The sequence below is a fragment of the Nerophis lumbriciformis genome, linkage group LG12, assembly GCF_033978685.3.
Source record: "Nerophis lumbriciformis linkage group LG12, RoL_Nlum_v2.1, whole genome shotgun sequence".
Lineage (NCBI taxonomy): Eukaryota > Metazoa > Chordata > Actinopteri > Syngnathiformes > Syngnathidae > Nerophis > Nerophis lumbriciformis.
This window is the reverse complement of record NC_084559.2, coordinates 44,356,193-44,383,923: the sequence shown is the minus strand read 5'-3', so window position 1 is coordinate 44,383,923 and position 27,731 is coordinate 44,356,193. Positions and strand designations below refer to the sequence as shown.

General features: G+C 39.7%; 1 protein-coding gene across 1 annotated transcript in view; it reads left to right on the top strand.

Annotated features, from left to right (window-relative positions):
• Positions 1-27,731, top strand: part of LOC133622891 (uncharacterized) — a 586,815-nt gene that overhangs the window by 336,410 nt on the left and 222,674 nt on the right. The window contains exon 5 of the mRNA XM_061985724.1: positions 11,162-11,274. Coding sequence (XP_061841708.1) covers positions 11,162-11,274 — 113 coding nt within the window. The remainder of the gene's footprint in view (positions 1-11,161; positions 11,275-27,731) is intronic.

Here is a 27,731-nt window from a genome sequence, read left to right as displayed (position 1 = left end):
GGCCTTGCAAAACCCCGTCAGCAGTTTTAGCTAGGAGTCTAGCAAATGAGCTGTCCTATTGAAAAAGAAAGCAGAGTGCACCGTTTTGCTGAACGTGCTACTATGGCAAACCTTACAAGAGACCAACGATCACCAGACTAACAATGAACACACACTTTCCATGCACTGACTTTGTTCCTCACTTCATATTTATATTGTAAAATCATCCACCACTGATTTTGCAATAATGAGTGAAAACATTACAAATAGCCCAATTAGTAGATTGTTAATCTATTTGGGTCATCATTTTTTTTTTTTTAAATACAAAGCATATTGATATATAATTAATTAATGCTGCATATGTATCATTGTTCCATATTAGATACTATTCAACCATAATATTGTTTATGAGAACTTTTTATTATATTGTACACAGCCCGATCCAATACTTTGAGAATAGATTATAGAACTGGGGGATGGCGTGCTGCGGTTGGGAGAGTGGCCTTGCAACAACCTGAGGGTTCCTGGTTCGATCCCCACTTTCTACCAACCCTGTCACGTCCGTTGTGTCCTTGAGCAAGACACTTCACCCTTGCTCCTGATGGGTCGTGGTTACGGCCTTGCATGGCAGCTCCCGCCATCAGTGTGTGAATGTGTGTGTGAATGGTTGAATGTGGAAATAGTGTCAAAGCGCTTTGAGTACCTTGAAGGTAGAAAAGCGCTCTACAAGTTTAACCCATTTACCATTTAACTGCATTTTTGGGGGAGATAATAGCAAAAGTAAACATAATAACACATTTTTATCAAAAATATCTTACTAAATGTAGAATTTGCTAGTATTGTTGTAAATCAGTATTAAATGTGTAATATTGAATACTACATACAACTGTTTAAAGCTAGTGCACAATAACTAAGTTAGTAGCTAGTGCACAATAACTAAAACAAATCAAAAACTACCGTATTTTTCGGACTATAAGGCGCACCTAAAATCTTTTTTTTTTCTTAAAATTCGACAGTGCGCATAATAACCTGGTGAGCCTAATGTGTTGAATAATTCTGGTTTTGCTCACCGACCTCGAAGCAATTTTATTTGGTACATGGTGTAATGATAAGTGTGACCAAACATATCATGGTGTAATGATAAGTGTGACCAAACATAAGAGATACATGATAAGAGGTATGATGGCAATATCACTCAAGTAAACAACACCCACATTTTATATGTTCCATTGAAAATATAGAACATTACACACGGCGCTCAAAAATATATCAAAATGTTTTAGTACGACTTTGGTAAGCTATGAAGCTTTAAACATAACAAGTATTATTATTTTGTGTGTATAAGGTAAGACCTATTATCTGGCGTTTGTTTCGCAATATTATGCAAAAGCAACTTTTCTTACCTTCTGGTACCTGCTGATCTGTATTTGGGATTTGCATAAATCGTGTAAAATCCGCCTTTTTAGTCCATGCCGACGACGTGGTCGATAAGCTTCTTCTTTTTCTCTATCTTCTTGTTATCGGACATTCATCTTGCGCTGTTGCCATTTCTAATATAGTGAAATGAAAGCGCTAAAACATACCGGTGTCGGGAGTTTATATTATTCACCCAAGGAACTTTAGTTATTAGAGAGTTCCGGTCGGACGTTTTTTCACGGGACATATTTCCAGCCTTGTTGTTGTTTCCGGATGAGGAGATGCTGCTCCGTTATTGATTTAAGTAAAGTCTTAATGTCATTAAAACAGTTAGCTCCATCTTTTGACACTTCTTCCTCTCCCGTCCTTGCACGCTACACCGCTACAACAAAGATGACGGAGAAAAGACGCTGTCGCAGGTGACACACGTAAATAAGACCGCCCATAAAACGCCGCATCCTGAAGCGACTGTCAGAAAGCGGCTTGAAGATGTTCTGTAAAACATCATCTATGCAACATTTTGACCAAAGAACCACCATTACATGTTATGTAGATCACAAGGAAGTGTTTTACATTTAGAAAAATGTTTTATAATATGACCCCTTTAATGCGCCCTATAATCCTGCACGCCTTTATATGAAAAAAAGATAGAAAATAGACCATTCATCGGCAGTGCGCCCTATAATCCGGTGCGTCCTATGGTTCGGAAAATACGGTATGTCCGGAAAATACGGTATTAGTTCCCTTTAAATCATTTGGGCATTTTCCTCAAAGCCTTCCTGTCTCTCACAAGTATGTGAAATTTTCGCAAAAACGCGGGAATTTCGCGGTTTTTAAACATTCATTTTCACGTCAAAATATCATACGTTTAAAACAAAATTAAATATCAATAAAAAATACGATCTAAACAAAATTTGCAGGATGGAGACATGTTTAGAGCACCAAAACAAGCTCGCTAGTTAGCTAACCATCCAGCTAGCTTACTTGTTGTCGGCTCAATACATTCGATACCCACACTTCTATTTTATAAAGTAAATCTGTGCAGCAAATATCAACAATACGATTTGCCTGAGGACCTGGACAGGAAAAAACAATAAATCAATACTATAGTAACAAACAAGTAAAATATTAATAATAGTTACAACAATAAATTACAATAACAACAATATAACAAAACAATACAATTGATTACATTTTTGGGAATTTTTTTTAAGTCTGCTTTTTAGCTTTTACTCTTCTTTTACTACCATAGAGTGTGTGCTTTTTGTGTCAAATACAATTTAATGAAATGCAAAGATTCCGTACATTTATTGGTGCAATACATCTTTAGGACATTTTGACCAATATTTTAATTCAAAGCATAATATATTGTAAAATATATTTTAAAACCTTTTCTTTTATTAGTGCATGTTGCGCACACCGATGTTTTTGTGAAGGGGGGAAGTGTGCTGTTGTTCTGAGCTTGACGAGTAAGGTGACTACTTGAAGCAGTTAAAAAAAAAAGAGAGCCTCCCAAGTTGCAACTGCTGTCCTGTTTGTACATTTACCGTATTTTCCGCACTATAAGGCGCACCGGATTATTAGCCGCACCTTCAATGAATGGCATATTTCATAACTTTGTCCACCAATAAGCCGCCCGGACTATAAGCCGCGCCTACGCTGCGCTAAAGGGAATGTCAAAAAAACAGTCAGATAGGTCAGTCAAACTTTAATAATATATTAAAAACCAGCGTTCTAACAACTCTGTCCCAAAATGTACGCAAATGTGCAATCACAAACATAGTAAAATTCAAAATAGTGCAGAGCAATAGCAACATAATGTTGCTCAAACGTTAATGTCACAACACACAAAATAAACATAGCGCTCACTTTCTGAAGTTATTCTTCATTCGTAAATCCTTCGTCTTCGGTGTCCGAAGTGAAAAGTTGGGCAAATGTGAGATCCAAAATGGCCGGCTCCGTCTCGTCGAAGTAATCGGAGTCAGTGTCACTGTTATCCAGCAGTTCTGTGAATCCTGCCTTCCGGAAAGCTCGGACCACAGTTGTGACCGAAATATCTGCCCAGGCATTTACGATCCACTGGCAGATGTTGGCGTCGTCTGGCGCTGCCTCCCTGTCTTAGTGAAGGTGTGTTCGCCTTCTGTCATCCATTGTTCCCACGCAGTTAGCAGTCTAGCTTCGAATGCCCTGTTGACACCAATATATAGCGGCTGGAGGTCTTTTGTCAATCCAGCCGGAATGACGGCGAGTATTGAATTAAGCGCGTAAGCGTGTCTCTTACTGTGATGTTATGAGCTAGCAAATATAACAACTACACTACCCAGCATGCAACGATAGTTACGAGCATGCGCGGTAGCCCTGAGAAGCGTTGTTGTATGCTGGGAGTTAGAATGTGGTTATGAGCACGCTGTGAGTAAACGTTGAGAACTCAGTTAACACGCCTCGTCTGCATTATTTATAATTAGACAGACAACACACTTAATAGGAGCCATTTTGGGGTCTTTACATAAACACACAAATGGAAATGAAACGTCACATATCCCAGCATGCACCGCGCGCTTCTACTTCTTCCGGGGGCGGGTGGTTGCTTACAGTACAAGAAGAAGCGCTTCCTGTTCTATGGGGGCGGGTGCTTACCTTGGCGGTTGCTTGCGTAGAAGAAGAAGCGCTTCCTGCTCTACCGGGAAAAAAGATGGCGGCTGTTTACCGAAGTTGCGAGAACGAAACTTTATGAAAATGAATCTTAATATTTATCCATATATAAAGCGCACCGGGTTAAAAGCCGCACTGTCAGCTTTTGAGTAAATTTGTGGTTTTTAGGTGCGGCTAATGGTGCGGAAAATACGGTATCTTACATCCACGATGTTGTTAACAACAACACAAGCATATGAGATGTGTTGTGGGCGTATGGATTGTTCTTGCTTGCTTGGGTTTTGTAGTTTGGTCGCTCTTTCAAGTGGCCGTCTCGACAATGTTTAATTTTGGACGTGATTCGGGGCTAAGTGAGCAGTACTGGACACAATATTTTCCCAAACAAATGTTCCTTTTACTGACAATGACAGCATTTCACTCACATTTATGTAAATTTCCGTGATATGCTGCGTTCAACAGCAGATTCTGTTTTACTGGCCCAAGATCTTAGACTGCGTCCGCGGTCACACTCACAACCACATGGAAATGCCTTACTTTTTTTTAGTGTGTGATTATCGATTAGACATATTAGCGCTGTGTTAAATAAAACATACCAACCATGGTAAGATCCTAATTTATAAGTAGAAGTGGTGATGTTTTGACTCAAATGCTCACTTATTCGTTTTACCGTATAAGCTCAGGAATTTGCATGCCCGTTGTACGGCCCATTAACCGTTTTTTCTGAATATAATATTTTCATGATCGTTGGAAGCCAGAATCGAAGCCTAAATCGAAATTCAATTAATTGTCCAGCCCTGATCATTAACTTACCGCGCATCAGCTGATCTCTCTCTCTCTCTCTCTCATAGCACAAAAGGTTCAACGATCCATAGAATTCGGTTGAAGGCCTGCGGTGTCACTTGTACCGCATCAAAGAAGACTAACCAACCATGATGCCTTCCTACATTTTTAAGGCTGAGGATGATTGCTGCGTAATAATCTCTTATCCCTTCTGAAAGCCGTGGATGGAACCTGGCTGATTGACTATACGTTCACAGATGAAGGCGTCTCATACATTTGAGTCTTAGAAAAGAAAAGTAAAACCATTCAGTTGCCCTGCGTACCAATGCTTATTTGCCAATTCGGACAATGTGTAGCAAACACATAGCAGTGGATGAAGCCATTCAGTCTCTCCAATCTGTCATACTCTTGGCCTACTCAGAACACAAGTCTTGGTACCCCTCCTCCTTCAGCCCCAATTAAGATTTCATTAAGGCCTGAATAGGAATGTTAAGATCGAGGGTTATCACTGGGCCCCTCTTGGGCTCACCCAAATGAAACACCTATAGTGACCTCTCTGATTGGCCTACACCACCCTGCCTATCCCCCTCTTAAACCATCTTGTTGTGTGGTCTGGTCTCTTCACTTCTCTCAGTCCTCTCAGCGTGACGGCCTGGATGGTGGGTGGCGTGGGGGGAGGCGCAGGATGGCAGGCGACCGGGTGGGCTCGGGGAATCTTCTGTCCCCGCGTGAGCGAGTGTGGATAAGAAGTTGTTTGAATTCATAATTGTGCTCTTGTGAAGGAGGAGATTTGTAAAGCGAGGCCGACTTCATTGTGCGGCAGGGCCCGGTCCGGCGGAGGGTGCGAGCCGCCCAAAGCTAATGTAATCTATGCTATTAGAGAGGGTTAATTAGCTGCTGAACTAGCTCCTGAAGAGCCGACGCGGAAGGGGGAGGGCATTTGGAGCGAGGTGGCGCGAGAAGGAGAAGAAGGGCGGGCAGCAGCGATAGAGAGGTCTTAAGGGAGTCATTAGCGGCTGCTTGTTGTAATACAGCCACACAGTCAATAAGGCTACTCATTATGAAGTGAATGGAAGGCAAGGGATGAGATGAACAGAGAGAGACTTCCAAAGATGATGACTTTGGCGGCATGCATACTTTTAGGCTTGGGCAAAAACATATTTTGTTGGACTTTGTATTGTCCCACAAATTATTGACAATAAGCAATATAATGTTTAGCATTATTTTGAGACTAAACTCAAGGGGAACTGCACTTTTGGGGGGGAATTTGCCTATAATTCACAATCTTTATGAGAGACTAGTGTTGTCCCTGTACCAAAATTATTTGGATACTTTTCGGTACTTTTCTATATAAAGGGGACCACAAAAAACGGCATTATTGGCTTTATTTTAACAAAAAATCTTAGGGTACATTAAACATATGTTTCTTATTGCAAGTTTGTCCTTAAATAAAATAGTGAACATACAAGACAACTTGTCTTTTATTAGTAAGTAAACAAACAAAGGCTCCTAATTAGTCTGCTGACGTAAGCAGTAACATATTGTGTCATTTATCATTCTATTATTTTGTCAAAATTATTAAGGACAAGTGGTAGAAAATTAATTATTAATCTACTTGTTCATTTACTGTTAATATCTGCTTACTTTCTCTTTTAACATGTTCTAGCTACACTGTTAAAATGGAATAATCATTTATTCTTATGTTGTTTGATACTTTACATTATTTTTGGATGATACCACAAATTTGGGTATCAATCCGATAGATACCAAGTCGTTACAAGATCATACATTGGTCATATTCAAAGTCCTCATGTGTCCTGGGACATATTTCCTGAGTTTATAAACATAATATACATTTTTTTTTAAACAAAGAAGATGTTGTGATGCCAAAAAATGTCGACGTAATCATAGTAGTATCGACTAGATACGCTACTGTACTTGTTATCATTACAATGGATGTTAGGTGTAGATCCACTCATGGCATTTGTTTACATTTTGACGCCGGTGAGCTATTGTATCCTCCTACGATGTGTGGTGAAGCATGTTTAGCTATTCCTCGTCCTGCAGGGATGATACTTGTAAGAAACTCACTTTATTTGTCGCCATGGAGGCGAGGATTAGTGATTTAGATGTAGCTAAAACACTGCCGACAGCGGCTAGCCATGTCTTAAACCACCTCTTCCTGTGGGTGTTTCAGTGTTATAACTTCACCTTTATCGTTAGTTTTAAGCCAAAATGCATCCGTTGTCCCTTTTCTGTCTACACACTGTGTCTGCTTGTAAGTACTCTGTGATTGTGCGCTGCCGAACATGCTCCTCTGCTCGTAAAACCAGCAATGTCACGACGTGACGACGACGGGAGCGCCGGGGGTGGGGGAACGGTGCTTTTGAGAGGCGGTATAGTACCGAATATGATTCATTAGTATCGCGGTACTATACTATACCGTACAACCCTATTAGAGGCACATGTTTTTTTTTAATGCAATAAATCAACAGAAATAAAAGTCTGCTTACACTGGTAATTGCGTCTATTGTTTTTATTCAGACCATAAAACGCAACAAATAATCATCCAAAATGTGCCAACAATACTCCATTTACATCCTGTGACCTGAATATTAACCCTACTATTGGTGACATTGTTAATATAAGCGTTAACAAAAAAAAAGAACTATTTTTAGATGCTTGACTACACCCCCATTTTTTCTTCACAAGGATTATAAGTAATTCTTCATCTAAACGGAAATATATCAATATCCTATATATTGCATCCCAGTGAGAGCAGAAATTGTACAGTAGGTGATGTTTGATTATATTTGTTGGCGCTTATGATAGTAATCAGTGCTGTTGTTGAAGGAAAAAGTGTTGGTGAAATTAATTGAAACATACAGTGTGTGTGATTGTGAATGATAGGCAAAATTCCAAAAAAAGTCAAATTTACCTTTAACAACTAATGTAATCATAATAACAATAGTAATGATAATAATAATGATGATGCATGAACCCTTTCAAACACAATAAACTGCTAGTATTTTCTACCATTTTAATTGGAATCAATCAACAATGAATTGTCCTATATAAGTAAACAAGCATAAACCTTAAATATCAATATATGTTGGCAAAAATTTAACTTCAAAATAGAATGATCTTCTTGAAGTGCAATATTTTTTTCACCCCGTTGAGAATGATTGGTTTGTTTTGTTGTCTTTGTTTGTTACCATCACTTACCAGTGAATTTGTGGCTTCATGTTGATGGGCTCATTTTGCTCACTGAAGCCAACATATTTCCACACAGGCACAGGTCTCCCACTCCATTACAAAAAAATGTTCACTCCTTTGTTTTCCATTTGTGAAACAATGTTTATAATCCTTAAATCAAACTTCAATTTAATTTGGAGCATGTTTTGTGCTAAAACTGATTCATAGGAAATAATTTATTGAAAAATTTAGTGCAAAATAACACTTTTAACATATAGATTTGCAAACCTTTCTGATGCAGATCGGACCGGAAATAGAACTACTATATATATATATATATATATATACAGGTAAAAGCCAGTAAATTAGAATATTTTGAAAAACTTGATTTATTTCAGTAATTGCATTCAAAAGGTGTAACTTGTACATTATATTTATTCATTGCACACAGACTGATGCATTCAAATGTTTATTTCATTTAATTTTGATGATTTGAAGTGGCAACAAATGAAAATCCAAAATTCCGTGTGTCACAAAATTAGAATATTACTTAAGGCTAATACAAAAAAGGGATTTTTAGAAATGTTGGCCAACTGAAAAGTATGAAAATGAAAAATATGAGCATGTACAATACTCAATACTTGGTTGGAGCTCCTTTTGCCTCAATTACTGCGTTAATGCGGCGTGGCATGGAGTCGATGAGTTTCTGGCACTGCTCAGGTGTTATGAGAGCCCAGGTTGCTCTGATAGTGGCCTTCAACTCTTCTGCGTTTTTGGGTCTGGCATTCTGCATCTTCCTTTTCACAATACCCCACAGATTTTCTATGGGGCTAAGGTCAGGGGAGTTGGCGGGCCAATTTAGAACAGAAATACCATGGTCCGTAAACCAGGCACGGGTAGATTTTGCGCTGTGTGCAGGCGCCAAGTCCTGTTGGAACTTGAAATCTCCATCTCCATAGAGCAGGTCAGCAGCAGGAAGCATGAAGTGCTCTAAAACTTGCTGGTAGACAGCTGCGTTGACCCTGGATCTCAGGAAACAGAGTGGACCGACACCAGCAGATGACATGGCACCCCAAACCATCACTGATGGTGGAAACTTTACACTAGACTTCAGGCAACGTGGATCCTGTGCCTCTCCTGTCTTCCTCCAGACTCTGGGAACTCGATTTCCAAAGGAAATGCAAAATTTGCATGGTTGGGTGATGGTTTGGGGTGCCATGTCATGTCAGTGCCGTGCCATGTCATCAAGGATAATCCTCACGAAGAAAAGGGAGGTGGAACCTAGTTTTTTTTTTGTGTCTAAATTGGCTGTCAAAGTGGACCAACTTGTCAGAATACGTCCTCATCCTTCTATTATCCAGGTGAGAGGAATGAGTTATAATCTACAATAATGTTTGACAAGCAAGGAAATGAGGAAGCAGCTGATCAGTCGATCATGTCAACATTGGCACACAAACTTGTGATCGCGGCGCCGCTATAAATAGTTTGCCTGCGTTAGCACTCATTCTAACAATATCACTAATACTTGGTTAACAATTAAGTCATAAAATGTAAATAAAGTATTGTTGGCGCTTTTTGGATGTTTTTTAATTGGGTTTCATGGGCGGAATAGAGGACCTTCCCACGGCTCAGTTGTAAGCAGACTTTTATTTACGTTTATTTATGAGTTATAATGCATACAAAAAATACATATTTGTTGTCATGTCTTTCATAATGATTGTGAAGGATATGTAACATTCCAAAAAAAGTGCATTTCCCCTTTAAGATCAAACCAAAACACTCGTTATCTTACTAGCATTCGCTTACAGCGAGAGATCAACATAACTTTTTTTTTTTTTTTCCCCAACTGTGGAAACCAAGAAAGTGAGATTGAAGAACAAAGTGGGATCAAAAAGTTTGTCAAGTCTAAGAATTAGAATTAGAGATTTTATTCACTGAATTATAGAATAAAATCATCAGAAACATAACTGAGCAAGTAGTTAGAGGCTAACACTGCTAGTCTGCAAGATACTGAAGCAGATTGTGTCAATAACGCCAGCCAAGGGCATTCAAATATTTTCTAAACGGCAGACATGTATCCATGAAAATATGTAGAAGCTGCTGATTGTGTGTTTTACAGAGAAGTGTCACAGAAATCCGTTCTCCAAGCTATGGTTTTATTATGTACATTGCTTAATAAAACCAAAGTTGCTTGTAGTACATACTATTGTATTGTTTTCGTAAAAACTATTTATGTTAAAGTTTATTCTTCTTTTTAAAAGGCATGGTATATTTTACAATAGTTCTGTTTTGTGGGGGTGAAGCACCAATTTAGTAGATTTTGATCAACTTCAATGGCCACTGTGTCGCAACACAAGTTTTTAAAGGTACGAGTTACATCACAAGAAGGATTAAACTCACATGTATTTATTTATCAGTGCTCCTGTTCTTCCATGGGTCTGGTGTCGAACTTCACTTAAAGTCGGCTGTTGGAGCTGTTAATTCTGACTAATAGTTTTCCCCTGCGGAAGCAATATATTTTTGTTTGTTTGTGGATGCTGTGGCTTTTTCACCTTGAGGTTAGAAAAAGAGAGAGAGAGAGCCTTCCCCAATGGAGTTATACCTCTCAATTTAATAGTGGAGTGAGGTGTTTCTCCAGCCTCATCAGATCAATGGCGAGTAAATAGCCCACACTTCTTGTTTCACAGTGCAGTATTGATCTTTTCCTCAGCCCGGCTTCCTTTTTCCCCCAGCATCTTGTGTCTTTCAACCCCAGGGACTGTGCTGATTGCCATAGATTGGACAAGCTAACAAGCGCATGATGAGGAACCATGCTTGCTTTTCTTCTCATAGGCTGTTTCAAATGTTTTATTTTTTTTTTTGTCTTCTTTGTGGCACTGCCATGAAGACAGAAAGACAGACAGACGTACACTCAGGGAGTTTAAAAAAAAAAAGCATCAGACCTACACAGCTCGGCGCCATGAAGGAGTATTATTTCTTGTTGTTCACGTTGTTCCGTTTTCATCCTGGAGGATCTGCTGAAGCTTTGCCTCTGCTGCCAGCCTACTGGAGTAGACCAACTTAGCTACACAGCAACTCGATGTGCCTTCACCTCAATGGAAACTTAGCTTTTTTTTTGTTGTTGTTGTTTTTTTTCCAGCTGACACCACGTTTGTTCCGGAGTCTACCATCATCTTTGAAGATCTCTCAAGTGACCTGTGGAGAGCGACACACACTGTTTGCACTGCAGGACGGAAGAGTCGCGGCTTGTGGGTAAGTTCAGTATCAGTTTGCAGAAGTCTATAAGCTGATAGGGTTAGCAGAAGAGATGAGGGGATAAACTCCTCCCCACATTTAGTTACACCCCTGACATTAGGGTAGGAGAAAACTCACAGGCAATGTTGTCATAAAGTATTGAAAATAATTGAATGCATTTGGGGGTACTTTTGTGCATGCATGCTTGCATCTCTTACTTGTCTCCTCTTTAGACTCCACGTTGGTCGTAAATAGTGTTGAATGCTGTGCTGCCGAGAGGCAAAAATCAATATGATGTGTGTTTATTGAACACAATGGTTGTTTGTGCAGAAAGCTAACAAAGTAGATCAACTATGTGAGCTCTTTTTAGGAACGTTTGGTCACAGGGACCCGTCTTCTGCTGCGATATTTCTGTATTTTTGACTTTTTTTCCTTCGCAAACCTCAAATGACCTTTGCTGGGAAAATCATATTGATTTGGTTAGTAAGTGTCAAACTATATATATAAATATATATATATATATATATATAAATATATATATATATATATATATATAAAAATAAAAAAAAATATATATATATATATATATATATATAGTACAGGCCAAAAGTTTGGACACATCTTCTCATTCAATGCACTTTCCTTATTTTCATGACTATTCAATCAATCAATCAATGTTTATTTACATTGTAGATTGTCACTGAAGGCATCAAAACTATGAATGAACACATGTGGAGTTATGTACTTAACAAAAAAAAGGTGAAATAACTGAAAACATGTTTTATATTCTAGTTTCTTCAAAATAGCCACCTTTTGCTCTGATTACTGCTCTGCACACTCTTGGCATTCTCTCCATGAGCTTCAAGAGGTAGTCACCTGACATGGTTTTCACTTCACAGGTGTGCCTTATCACGGTTGATTAGTGGAATGTCTTGCTTTATCAATGAGGTTCGGACCATCAGTTGTGTTGTGAATGAGAAGGTGTGTCCAAACTTAAGGGCAAGATTTGTTCCACCACATCATTTTATGTGGCCCGTGTAAGTTTGGAATTAATGACTCAATAAAGTATATATATATATATATATATATATATATATATATATATATATATATATATATATATATATATATATATATATATATATATGTATATGTATATATATATACATATATATATATATATATATATATATATATATATATATATATATATATATATATATGTATTTATATATATATATATATATATATATATATATATATATTTTTTTTTACGAGATGTAATCATCCTTGACATTTGACAAAAAATGCAACTAGTACATGAAATTGCAAATCTTTCAAACTTTTAAGATTATTTGATGAGGAAATAGATGTATTATTATGCTGTATAACAAAAAAAAAAAAAAAAGTACAACAAATAAATACAGTAGAACCTCCATGTACAAATGTAATTAGTTCATAGAAAATTTGGTATTGTGAAGCATATTTCTCCAAAACAAACAATGTGATTATGGATATTGGGTTCCAGTCTCGACAGAAGTCCTTATTTGACTAAAATGTGTACATTTTGAATACAGTATACATCATTATACAGTGCTGTATATCAAACACAGATAACAAGGGGGTGATGGATCAACTTTTTATTTCATAAACTCAAAAAAACAACAACTAATTGAAACGCCGTCTTCGTATGTAGCCGCCCTGCTGACACACACGCACACTGACACTAGCCCTGTGGTGCACTCACAGTTTGAAATCTTAAAACTTCTAAACTTTAACAGCCAGGTCGCTAGTGTGATTAGGAATACAATATAAAATCCACTTAACCATGTTGGTTAATCTTATTGGCATGCAGCAGAAAGGACTGGGAGAGTGAGAAAGACGGTGTCGACAATCTTGTGGGAACCTCATGAATGTTTCAAACCTCCATAGATTGTCCATTACCTTCTTTAGACACATATTTAGGGTACAGTAGCAAAAAATGTTGGAAAAAGGCCTAAAAGCAAACAGAGTAGTAATTAGTATAGTAGCTAACGACAGCACTAATCTACTGACTGAATGAGCACCAAAGATTAACCAGCACGCCGACAATGGACAACATGGCTGCGCTGCAGGGCACACAATGGGTGGGTGAAATGTTTGTACACGGTGACAAGGTACGTACACCAAAGCATATTTTTATTTTGTCTGTGGTTCGTAAATTGAAAAGGTTGTACAATGATGGGATCATAAATCAAGGTTCCCCTGTACTTTCATCTCATCTTTAATATCTGATAGTCACATGGCCTCATGATTTCAAAGCAAGTTATCCATCAATTTGTACGTAAAATTATAATAATTAAATGCATAGACAATTGTGCAACATCATGAGGTGATTATACATGTATTTTCATACATATTCACTGTTAAAAACGGACCTCTGTGATGTGGCCCTCAATGAAAACGGGGTTGACACCCCTGCAATAAGTAAAACAGGCCGGGTCCTTTTGTCTGCGTGTTGTTATTAAATGTGTAAATTGTTTTATGTATTTCTTCTTTGTTCAACCACAGAACATTTCTAGAGACAATATGACCTCATTGCTGATTTTTCCTGCGCAATGATTGAATATAAGGAAACAATTATACTGTATGATTGCTGATTCTAAGCAAAATACATGCATAATTAATATTACATATATATATATATATATATATATATATATATATATATATATATATATATATATATATATATATATATATATATATATATATATATATAGCAGGAGCAGCGAGAATACCAAGAAGCGCATATGCCAAATTTTCAAAGAGAACGGCCTACGGATCACGATTGAAGCCAACAAGCAAACCGTCAACTTCCTTGACGTCACTTTCAACCTGAGAAATAACAGCTACCAACCATTCACGAAACCCAACACAACACTCCAATACGTGCACCATGACAGCAACCATCCACCCACCACCACGAAAAGAATACCTACCGGAATCAATAAAAGGCTATCGATGCTGTCATCTAGCAAAGCTGAATTTGACCAAGCAACCCCCCCGTACCAAAAAGCCCTTGATGAAAGCGGATACAATTTCACCCTCACCTATGAACCCACGCCAGGAAACCAGCCAAAAAAGAACAGAAAACGAAACGGCATCATCTGGTACAACCCCCCATACAGCAAAAACGTCTCAACGAACATTGGACACAAATTCCTCAACCTGATTGACAAACACTTTCCCAAAGACAACAACCTAAGAAAAGTATTCAACAAGAACAACATCAAATTGAGCTACAGCTGCATGAACAATATACGACAAATCATCTCAAACCACAACAAAACAATTGCAAATGAGCCGTCGACCCCCAGTCAGAACGACTCCAAAACCAACAAAGCATGTAACTGTCGAAAGAAACCTGATTGCCCCCTCAACGGGGGATGCTTACAAACATCAGTTGTCTACCAATCTAAGGTAATACGCAAGGACATTAACACATCCGACACATATGTAGGATTAACCGAGGGTGAATTCAAAACCAGATGGAACAACCACAAGGCTTCTTTCAGGAACAAAAACCTGCGAAATACCACAGAACTCAGCAAACACATTTGGGACCTCAAAGACAATAATGTTGAATATTCAATAACATGGCAAATTCTTGCATCCAGCACACCTTACAATAGTGGTAATAAAAGATGCAACCTATGCTTGAAAGAGAAACTGTTTATTATCTTCCGTCCAGACCTGTCATCCCTCAACAAGCGCAGCGAAATTGTAACAACATGCCGCCATAGACGGAAACACCTCCTAGGTAACACATGAACCAATCACCACGCCCCTAGGCCAGCCTGTACCCACCCACTCTGTGCCCTATATAAACCATGGTATGCGAATGCTCCCATTAAAATCTCCTGATGATTGAGGGTACCCCCCTCATGAAACAGGCCTGTAGAGATGAAATAGTCTTGTGATTTTTTTTCCCCACACATACATATATATATATATATATATATATATATATATATATATATATATATATATATATATATATATATATATATATATATATATATATATATATACACAGTATATATATATTAATATCTAATAATATTAAATCTAATATTTCACTTTAGGAGAAGTTTGATGTCCGTGTCCTTTTAACACTCAGTCAAACTTGAAGCTTCATGATAAATGAAAATCCCACTATTTAATATCATTATGTTATCTTATGCCAAATATGATAGCTCCAGCTACCTATCCTTATTTTTGATCCTGTTGCCCCAATTTATCATCACCTGCTTGCAAACACGCTCCAATTCTCCCCTTCCTTCTTGGCTTTGTTTGCATGTGATATTTCAGGCGACGGTGTGAGGGATGACAGTTCTAACTAGGCCTATTAGGCAACCCTCAGGGTGCCCTCAGCACTGATTTGAGCACCATTAATTTTCTATTATGGAGTGCTAAGGATGTGCCCCTGCACAGTCATTCACCTTGCTTATTGAGTCTCACATGCACCAATTGTGGACTTTTCCTGGGCTGCTTGCTGCTGGAGGTGTAGTGTGACCCCTCAGGGGAGCTAATTTATTATTTGCAGATATTGATCTGGACGTGTAGGCCAGCCGAGCTGTGTCCGGTGTTGACTTTGCTCTGGCCTGTAGCGACTTTAACCATTCCCAGACTGAAGCAGACACACTCTGCCCTGGTTAGAATGCGCTTTTCCTCGTATTTCTACTTCCTATATTGGCACAATGGCTTGTTTAACCCAACTAATGATAAATCCTAAAATGATAAGTTATACAGGTAAAAGCCAGTAAATTAGAATATTTTGAAAAACTTGATTTATTTCAGTAATTGCATTCAAAAGGTGTAACTTGTACATTATATTTATTCATTGCACACAGACTGATGCATTCAAATGTTTATTTCATTTAATTTTGATGATTTGAAGTGGCAACAAATGAAAATCCAAAATTCCGTGTGTCACAAAATTAGAATATTACTTAAGGCTAATACAAAAAAGGGATTTTTAGATATGTTGGCCAACTGAAAAGTATGAAAATGAAAAATATGAGCATGTACAATACTCAATACTTGGTTGGAGCTCCTTTTGCCTCAATTACTGCGTTAATGCGGCGTGGCATGGAGTCGATGAGTTTCTGGCACTGCTCAGGTGTTATGAGAGCCCAGGTTGCTCTGATAGTGGCCTTCAACTCTTCTGCGTTTTTGGGTCTGGCATTCTGCATCTTCCTTTTCACAATACCCCACAGATTTTCTATGGGGCTAAGGTCAGGGGAGTTGGCGGGCCAATTTAGAAGAGAAATACCATGGTCCGTAAACCAGGCACGGGTAGATTTTGCGCTGTGTGCAGGCGCCAAGTCCTGTTGGAACTTGAAATCTCCATCTCCATAGAGCAGGTCAGCAGCAGGAAGCATGAAGTGCTCTAAAACTTGCTGGTAGACGGCTGCGTTGACCCTGGATCTCAGGAAACAGAGTGGACCGACACCAGCAGATGACATGGCACCCCAAACCATCACTGATGGTGGAAACTTTACACTAGACTTCAGGCAACGTGGATCCTGTGCCTCTCCTGTCTTCCTCCAGACTCTGGGACCTCGATTTCCAAAGGAAATGCAAAATTTGCATGGTTGGGTGATGGTTTGGGGTGCTATGTCATCTGCTGGTGTCGGTCCACTCTGTTTCCTGAGATCCAGGGTCAACGCAGCCGTCTACCAGCAAGTTTTAGAGCACTTCATGCTTCCTGCTGCTGACCTGCTCTATGGAGATGGAGATTTCAAGTTCCAACAGGACTTGGCGCCTGCACACAGCGCAAAATCTACCCGTGCCTGGTTTACGGACCATGGTATTTCTGTTCTAAATTGGCCCGCCAACTCCCCTGACCTTAGCCCCATAGAAAATCTGTGGGGTATTGTGAAAAGGAAGATGCAGAATGCCAGACCCAAAAACGCAGAAGAGTTGAAGGCCACTATCAGAGCAACCTGGGCTCTCATAACACCTGAGCAGTGCCAGAAACTCATCGACTCCATGCCACGCCGCATTAACGCAGTAATTGAGGCAAAAGGAGCTCCAACCAAGTATTGAGTATTGTACATGCTCATATTTTTCATTTTCATACTTTTCAGTTGGCCAACATTTCTAAAAATCCCTTTTTTGTATTAGCCTTAAGTAATATTCTAATTTTGTGACACACGGAATTTTGGATTTTCATTTGTTGCCACTTCAAATCATCAAAATTAAATGAAATAAACATTTGAATGCATCAGTCTGTGTGCAATGAATAAATATAATGTACAAGTTACACCTTTTGAATGCAATTACTGAAATAAATCAAGTTTTTCAAAATATTCTAATTTACTGGCTTTTACCTGTATATACTGCATATATCTTCATTGAAACATTGATGCAAAAGCCCAGCACACACTAAGTGAGATTTAGATACACTTGATGTCTTGTCCAAAGGAAATACAATCGCAGTTCAGAGGAAGGAAAACAAATGTATAAGGTCAGACGAAACATTTATCAAGCTGTGTGCATCTGGTGGGTAAATAGCAGAGCAACAGTAAAGGTTATGACTCTGAAACCAGCAGATAACCGCAGCACATCATGACACACACCGTCTCAAGATTCCCCGATGAGAATGACTATTTCTCATATGGCTGCTTGAGAAGTGTACCTTTTGTTTTGCTCTTTTATTATGAACACAAGTTACAGGTACTATTTCATACACCAATGTCACTGTATACAGTTGTGGTCAAAAGTTTACATACGTACACTTGTAGAAAACATAATGTCATGGCTGTCTTGAGTTTCCAATACTTTCTACAACTCTTATTTTTTTGTGATAGAGTGATTGGAGCACATACGTGTTGGTCACAAAAAAGATTCAAGAAGTTTGGTTCTTTTATGAATTTATTATGGGTCTACCTAAAATGTGACCAAATCTGCTGGGTCAAAAGTATACATACAGCAATGTTAATATTTGCTTACATGTCCCTTGGCAAGTTTCACTGCAATAAGGCGCTTTTGGTAGCCATCCACAAGCTTCTAGTTGAATTTTTGACCACTCCTCTTGACAAAATTGGTGGAGTTCAGCTAAATTTGTTGGTTTTCTGACATGGACTTGTTTCTTCAGTATTGTCCACACGTTTAAGTCAGGACTTTAGGAAGACCATTCTAAAACCTTAATTCTATTCTGATTTAGCCATTTCTTTACCACTTTTGACGTGTGTTTGGGGTCATTGTCCTGTTGAAACACCCAACTGCGCCCAAGAACCAAACCTCCGTGCTGATGATTTTAGGTTATCCTGAAGAATTTGGAGGTAATCCTCTTTTTTCATTGTCCCATTTACTCTCTGTAAAGCACCAGTTCCATTAGCAGCAAAACAGGCCCAGGGCATAATACTACCACCACCATGCTTGGCGGTTGGAATGGTGTTCCTGGGATTAAAGGCCTCACCTTTTCTCCTCCAAACATATTGTTGGGTATTGTGACCAAACAGCTCAATTTTTGTTTCATCTGACCACAGAACTTTCTTCCAGAAGGTCTTATTTTTGTCCATGTGATGACATTATGTTCTTTACAACTTTTAACCACGACTGCATATCATGAAAATAACTACGAAAAAAAAGCTACTTGAGAACGTAGTGCTAAATATCCAGATAATGCACAGTGTCTCTCCTGATAGAAGCATGCATGCAATAATAACAATTAGAGGTGTTACAATTGGTTTTAAAATAATTTGATTCCATTCAGAATTGAGGTTACGATTCTGGGACCGTATCATTATTTTTAGAATTATGTGAAACTAAGTGATTCAGTGATTTGAAATCGATTCAGTAACTTTTTAGCAAAACAAAATCAAGCAGTGTGACTGCGAAATAAATACTGGATACTGGACACTGCAGGTGAAGTTTTCCTATATTTCTTGTCAGTGAATTATGTATAAATTAATTATGGATACAAATAAACAAGTAAACACTAATTAATGGCCAATGCATCCACGTCTTATTTGAATAAAGTGCGACCAACAATTTACGTTAAATAAACAAGAGGCAACCTTTTATGCTCACATTTTCAATATTCAAGACATTTTCAATGAAACTACAGCAATCAACATTTTAACAGTAGATGGACCTGTTACTTCTGCTTTTGTTTTTCAACATAAAATAGTAGAATATTAGTATAAAAAATAAGGTGCAACCAACGTCTCGTCAACGTCTTGTAGGTTTACCTGCAACTTTTACTTTTTTTTTCACATATAAATAATACAAATACAAAATAAATTAATGTAAGAAAGTAAGTGCAACCGAATCTCTTCAGGTCAAATTGATCAGTGGTTTGACTTGCTACTACTCTCACTTTGATAAACAGCTACGGTAGCAGAGAAAACGCACAACAAATGCAAATACCACTACACAACAACTTTTAGATATAGCACGATGGCAAAAGCCACAACATATACACTCGCTACAACCCAACAACTCAACACCATAACACAACAACTACAAGCCAAAACACGACAATACAAGGACTTCCTGAGACGGAAAGTACAAAACGGTGTAATAAACAAAGTTGGAAAAGTAAGTGGAGTGTGACCACGCTTTCAGTCATAAATACCTTGTTTTACTTTTTCAATAATGTCAATATAGGAAGTCGTCCGTAGCCATAACTTGCTGCGCTGTCACACTCCGTCGTGTCCTTTTTCGCTTAAAGTTTGCATTTAGTGTGGCTTTTGCAATTGTGCTGTAGCTGAAAGTTGTTGTGTTGTTTTTATGATATTGTCTTGTCACGTTTGCATTTGTTGTGACCTTTCTTAGCCACCGTAGGTATTCACCATTTTTATTTTGCTGACTGATAGCAATGACGCCACATACGGCCAGACAGACTTGAATAACTTTTAACGTCCTGATCATTGAAAGCGCTAAACTTTATATAACGTCTGCCGTTCTTAAATCCAATGTTTTCCTTTTTCTACAATCGATAAAATAGGTTGATTTCCTTTTAAAACGATGCTGGATTAATACCTATCTTCCGGAAGGCAAACTTACAGAGCACAGATCAATGTACCGTCTTTTTCGGACTATAAGTTGCAGTTTTTTTCATAGTTTGGCCGGGCTCCAGTGCGATTTATATATGTTTTTTTCCTTCTTTATTATGCATTTTCGGCAGGTGCGACTTATACTCCGGTGCGACTTATACTCCGAACAATACGGTAATTGAATCCAAGGAATATAAATTGATATATCAATTAATGGTTACACCCCTAATAACAATCAAACATCTTATCAATTAGCATGCAAAGTTTAAAACACTGAATAAAAAGTGGAATCAACTTTAGGTTGATCCAACTTAAAAACTGGTTGGAAAGCTTCTCAGAGTTTACTCAACTTTATCAGGGGGTATTTGTGCCAACTTTATCTTTTGATTAGTCTGGCCCTTGACTCAATTTATTATTCCAATGTTTTAAAAAAAATATAATATTCGTATTTTCAATAACTCCTTATTTTGGTTTAAAAAAACGTTTTATTATAGTAACCCTATACTTTTTATGCGTCCTGTTTCACCTTGCGCTTCTAAATCTTATTATCTATCTCGTATTGTACCAATCCAGCCAATGATTCAAATGACTTCAGATGAATATATATTTTTAATTATCTGTGCGCAGGGGCATTAGTGGGATTTTTTAACTGAGGGGAGGGGAATCAAGCTATGTCAGCAATTTTGTCAACTCAATTACTTATTTTTAAACTCCATGCCATAATCAAAATCTGGTTTATTTGAATGTTTTATAGTAACTGTACTTTAAACAGTATATGTGCATAAACACAAAAGTTTGAATTATGTACATTAAATGCATTTTTTAAATGACAGAATAGCAAAAGTAAGTAAATGTAATGCTAATTCAGAGATAATAAGTTATTGCTGTGTTTTCCACTGGGAGATGTTTCATGAGATCAGAGTGTGTTGCTTTGAAAGGCGGGGCCTGTTGCCAAGTAATGTGTGATGTCACTGAGGGAGAGAAGCATTGGCCGCAGTTTATAGGAGTGACTTGGAGATGCAGTGCTTGTTAATGAATCATTTCAACATGCTTTCAACATTCTTTCAGCCTTGTGGTTAGAGTGTCCGCCCTGAGATCGGTAGGTCTAGAGTTCAAACCCTGGCCGAGTCATACCAAAGACTATAAAAATGAGACCCATTACCTCCCTGCTTGGCACACAGCACCGAGGGTTGGAATTGGGGGTTAAATCACCAAAATGATTCCCGAGCGCGGCAACCGCTGCTGCTCACTGCTCCCCTCACCTCCCATGAGGTGGAACTATGGGATGAAGAGGGTAATTTCACCACATGTGTGACTATCAGTGGTACTTTAACTTAACTTTTGGGGGCTCTTTCCTTGTCCACAAACGGGATGTTGTAGGATTACACGTCCTTGATGTTCATTATTACCACCTAGTAGTAGTTCCTATTTAGTACCCTGATTAAAATTCCGACATGTGTGTACATGCACCTTAAACACACCATTAGCCTAGCACGCAAACGTTAGGCTTTATGTACGCTAGTCCGCAGTGCAATCTACACCCATGCCTTTGAGTGTTGTAAGTTGTACCCGTTAAAAAAAATTTCACTAATTACACCAATTTATTTCGAACACAACAAACAAAAATACTCCCCATCTACACAATTTAAACAAAAAGCATCTCCAATATAATATATTTATGTGCAAAAAACAATAGTAATATTAAAAGACGTGATATAATGTCATAAGTTCCCTTCCTCCCAAAAATCTCTAAAAAACAAAATTTTCTTGTAGACCAAACGCCAACATTTTTTGAGAATCTCTGTGCTCTCTTGGACACAGTTTTGCATTCTTTGTCATTAGGTACAGTAGATATTTTGTCTGAGCATCAAAACGACACACAAATCAAACTGTGTCTAAGAAATGTCAGGCACACCAATCAAGCCCTGTCTCGCTATGAGGTAATATAAAACAAATGGAGACAGGAACTCAACTTTTCGCAGAGATGAAAACATGAGGGCATGTGGACACAATGTTTAATAAGATATCCAGATGTGGAGCGTGTGTTTGAAGTAGGAATTTGTCCATGGGGAGATTTGTCTCCGCTATTGATGATCCCCTTACATAAACATATTCTTTCACATAATGTACGTACCTGATGGCCAGCAAACGCAGACGCACTTGTGTATCTTTGTGCACATGTGCTCCTATATCCTTTCCCATAACAAGAACTAAATCATGCAGGTTGTCACCCAAAGTCTTAACCCTCAAACAGCTATTAACTTGTGGGGTCCGGCAGGGGCCCTCAAGTGTGTTTTCAGACCCCGCCACACCAAATCATGCTATCCAAAGACTTTCTTAAAGCATTTTAACAACTCCTGACTGAAGTTGGCCCACCACAGCCTTAATTGGTTTTTAATGTTTTTGTTTGGCCTCAGAGGGCAAACAGCAATGTGTTGTTTTTTTTCTAAAGTACTGTAGGGCCAATTTATCATCGGGTATATTACCAAGCAAAGGGCAAAGAAGTAAGATTCAGATAGATGTTCAGAGATGCATTATACAAGATTTTCTTCTATAGTATGTGATTTATTTTGATGGAATCTAACCTGGTCTTTATGGCCTTGAACATAAAGAAAAAGGTCAGGAATTTTCCCACCGACAAACGGCCTGTTTGAAAGCCAAATTTGTCCACACTATCGCTGTAAAGATGATTTCATGGTTGACAAGCTGTTGTTGAATTTGGCTGGACCTCAGAAGCTGGCACATATTCATCTTTCATATTCATGCGAGTCACTAAACCCGAGGCAGAGGTCACTCAGAAGACATCTCTGATGAGGAAACATGGTGTAGTGGATTTTCCACCGTTGCCGCATTGATGTCTGCTAATGCCGTTATGGAAGAGCGCTTGGGCGAGCTGCCTGCGGAGCCGTGATGGAGAAAGAAACAGGGGAAGGAAGCCACCTCAGACACCCTTTGTCTCGTTCCACGCCACTTCCAAAACTCAATTGTCTACCCTCTGCCAGAGACCACAGACTGTGGAGACACTCTTCACAGCTGTCTACACTCGAGGGGGGGAGTGAGTGGACGAACAATATGACAAGGATGGAGAGAAAGAAATACATGAGATGGACACGAAAGGATATTGGCCATTTAGTGTGTTGATGATTGGGTACCATAGGATGGTTCCTTTCAGATTCGAACTGATTTGGTACCATTTTCAGTACTTTTGTATGTTCATGTTTTAAGAAGTGTTAATTGTGTATTATTAACACATCGTTTTGTATTTATAATCATAAAGATAACTGTGCTGTCCAGTTGTTATATATTGTTTTTTTACACTTTTGAGTCTCATTTGCAGATTATTACAGAGTAGACTTCACATGTAGTTGCAATTCGGAGACATTAGATGGCAGTGGTGTATATAATATGGTGTTTTGCCATAGTCTTTGCCGTTATTAGTAGCATCGGGATCTGGGTCTGACGATATTGGCCATTTAGTGTGTTGATGATCGGGTACCCTAGATGGTTCCTTTCACATTTGACCTGATATGGTACCATTTTCAGTACTTTTGTATGTTCATGTTTTAAGAAGTGTTAATTGTGTATTATTACCATATAATTTTGTATTTATAATTATAATAACTGGGACATTGAGTCCGAGTGGACCATGTTCCGCACCTCTATTGTCGAGGCGGCTGATTGGAGCTGTGGCCGCAAGGTAGTTGGTGCCTGCCGTGGCGGTAATCCTAGAACCCGTTGGTGGACACCGGCGGTGAGGGATGCCGTCAAGCTGAAGAAGGAGTCCTATCGGGTTCTTTTGGCTCATGGGACTCCTGAGGCAGCGGGCAGGTACCGACAGGCCAAGCGGTGTGCGGCTTCAGCGGTCGCGGAGGCAAAAACTCGGACATGGGAGGAGTTCGAGGAAGCCATGGAAAACGACTTCCGGACGGCTTCGAAGCGATTCTGGACCACCATCCGCCGCCTCAGGAAGGGGAAGCAGTGCACTATCAACACCGTGTATTGCGAGGATGGTGTTCTGCTGACCTCGACTGCGGATGTTGTGGATCGGTGGAGGGAATACTTCGAAGACCTCCTCAATCCCACCAACACGTCTTCCTATGAGGAAGCAGTGCCTGGGGAATCTGTGGTGGGCTCTCCTATTTCTGGGGCTGAGGTTGCTGAGGTAGTTAAAAAGCTCCTCGGTGGCAAGGCCCCGGGGGTGGATGAGATCCGCCCGGAGTTCCTTAAGGCTCTGGATGCTGTGGGGCTGTCTTGGTTGACAAGACTCTGCAGCATCGCGTGGACATCGGGGGCAGTACCTTTGGATTGGCAGACCGGGGTGGTGGTTCCTCTCTTTAAAAAGGGGAACCGGAGGGTGTGTTCTAACTATCGTGGGATCACACTCCTCAGCCTTCCCGGTAAGGTCTATTCAGGTGTCCTGGAGAAGAGGCTACGCCGGATAGTCGAACCTCGGATTCAGGAGGAACAGTGTGGTTTTCGTCCTGGTCATGGAACTGTGGACCTGCTCTATACTCTCGGCAGGGTCCTTGAGGGTGCATGGGAGTTTGCCCAACCAGTCTGCATGTGCTTTGTGGACTTGGAGAAGGCATTCGACCGTGTCCCTCGGGAAGTCCTGTGGGGAGTGCTCAGAGAGTATGGGGTTTCGGACTGTCTGATTGTGGCGGTCCGCTCCCTGTATGATCAGTGTCAGAGCTTGGTTCGCATTGCCGGCAGTAAGTCGGACACGTTTCCGGTGAGGGTTGGACTCCGCCAAGGCTGCCCTTTGTCACCGATTCTGTTCATAACTTTTATGGACAGAATTTCTAGGCGCAGTCAAGGCGTTGAGGGGATCCGGTTTGGTGGCTGCAGGATTAGGTCTCTGCTTTTTGCAGATGATGTGGTCCTGATGGCTTCATCTGGCCAGGATCTTCAGCTCTCACTGGATCGGTTCGCAGCCGAGTGTGAAGCGACTGGGATGAGAATCAGCACCTCCAAGTCCGAGTCCATGGTTCTCGCCCGGAAAAGGGTGGAGTGCCATCTCCGGGTTGGGGAGGAGATCTTGCCCCAAGTGGAGGAGTTCAAGTACCTCGGAGTCTTGTTCACGAGTGAGGGAAGAGTGGATCGTGAGATCGACAGGCGGATCGGTGCGGCGTCTTCAGTAATGCGGACGCTGTATCGATCCGTTGTGGTGAAGAAGGAGCTGAGCCGGAATGCAAAGCTCTCAATTTACCGGTCGATCTACGTTCCCATCCTCACCTATGGTCATGAGCTTTGGGTTATGATCGAAAGGACAAGATCACGGGTACATGCGACCGAAATGAGTTTCCTCCGCCGGGTGGCGGGGCTCTCCCTTAGAGATAGGGTGAGAAGCTCTGTCATCCGGGGGGAGCTCAAAGTAAAGCCGCTGCTCCTCCACATCGAGAGGAGCCAGATGAGGTGGTTCGGGCATCTGGTCAGGATGCACCCGAGCGCCTCCCTAGGGAGGTGTTATGGGCACGTCCAACCGGTAGGAGGCCACGAGGAAGACACAGGACACGTTGGGAAGACTATGTCTCCCGGCTGGCCTGGGAACGCCTCGGGATCCCCCGGGAGGAGCTGGACGAAGTGGCTGGGGAGAGGGAAGTCTGGGCTTCCCTGCTTAGGCTGCTGCCCCCGCGACCCGACCTCGGATAAGCGGAAGAAGATGGATGGATGGATGGATAACTGTGCTGTCCAGTTGTGATATATTGTTTTCTTACACTTTTGAGTTTCATGTGCAGAGTATTACAGAGTAGACTTTACATGCAGTTGCAATTCGGAGACTTTAGATGGCGGTGGTGTAAAAAATATGGTGTTTTGCAGTAGCCGGGAAGTAGTCTTTGCCATTAGGCTGAATGCCCATGCCTTGACCGAGGCCATTTTTTAAAATTGGTTTGTTTTTAAAGTGAGCCTGTGTGTAAGCATAATTAACAAATATTTGCATAAAACAGCATATTTAAAGATACACTTTTATTTGCAATTATTGCGATTATTATGAGTAAACTAAGAATGATGTGATCGCGATTGAATATTCTAATCGTTTGACACCTGTAATTATATTTTTTATTTATTGTTACTCATTGTTTTATTATTATTATTATTATTATTATTATTAATTATATAATTATTATTATTATACTTAACATTCATGTTATGTATAATATGGTTTCAAAATTAACACAATAACAAAACAAATGACCTTAATCATGTATAAAAAAAAACATCCATCCATCCATCCATCCATTTTCTACCGCTTATTCCCTTTGGGGTCGCGGGGGGCGCTGGAGACTATCTCAGCTACAATCGGGCGGAAGGCGGGGTACACCCTGGACAAGTCGCCACCTCATCGCAGGACATAGTAACAAAATTAAGTTAACTGTAGGAAAGCGAAGGACACAGTAAAAAAGACAAAGTAGCATAGTAAATGCCAACTGTATTCAAACAGGGACCAGCAAAGATGGAGCGGTCTGGTGCGCATGGAAGTAACAAGCAGGTGTGTGCAATTAGGTTAAGTAGCTTGAGGTGATTGCCGGCAGGTGTGCTCTGTGCTCCCGCCCTTCCCCAAAGCCATGGCAACCAACGGATGAGAAAGAGAGCAGAACTCGGAAAAGCAGGCAAGCAAAAACAGCAACGTTACACACGTGGCTCTCCTGATAAATGACATAAACGGACAAAGGTAAATGTATGCTACCAAAGCAATGTGTCGGTATGTTCAGTAATGATTATTAATAATGGGACTTCTCGCTGGAACTATTAATACTGTACTTTAAACCACAATGAATTTCAATTTCCTTAAAATAAATATTGTAAACGATCATACTGTTGTATAAGACATACTGTATATTTTTACAATTTTCATTGTATTATATTATTGTAGAATTGCCTGCTAGCATTTAGTAGTTTTAATGTTTCATTTGAAAAGGATTTACACAAAATTAAGGCTGCAACGGTTAGTAGAACTAATCTAATGTCAAATATAAAATGAATCGATTGTTTACTGTCAAATAGTTGCTTATTAAGATTTTAATTCTTCGACCACCAGGAATGTTTATTCTTTACACTTTTATTCCTGCAGCTAAATAACCCCAAACAGTACTGGACGAAAATATGTTTTTGTTTACAGTCCATTTTACACTTTAAGTCTGTTGATTTATTTTTCACTGTGGTTGTATACTTTCTGTAAACAAGTAAAGTAAAGACCTGCTCAGTGGACTTGTGGTTAAAGTGTCTGCCCTGACACTGGAATGTCGTGAGTTCAAACCCCGTACCAAAGACTATAAAAAAAAAATGGGACTTATTGCCACTCAGCATCAAGGGTTGGAATTGGGGGTTAAATCATCAAACTGATTCCGGAGCGCGGCCACCATTGCTGCTCACTGCTCCCCTCACCTCCCAGGGGGTGAACATGGGGATGGGTCAAATGCAAAT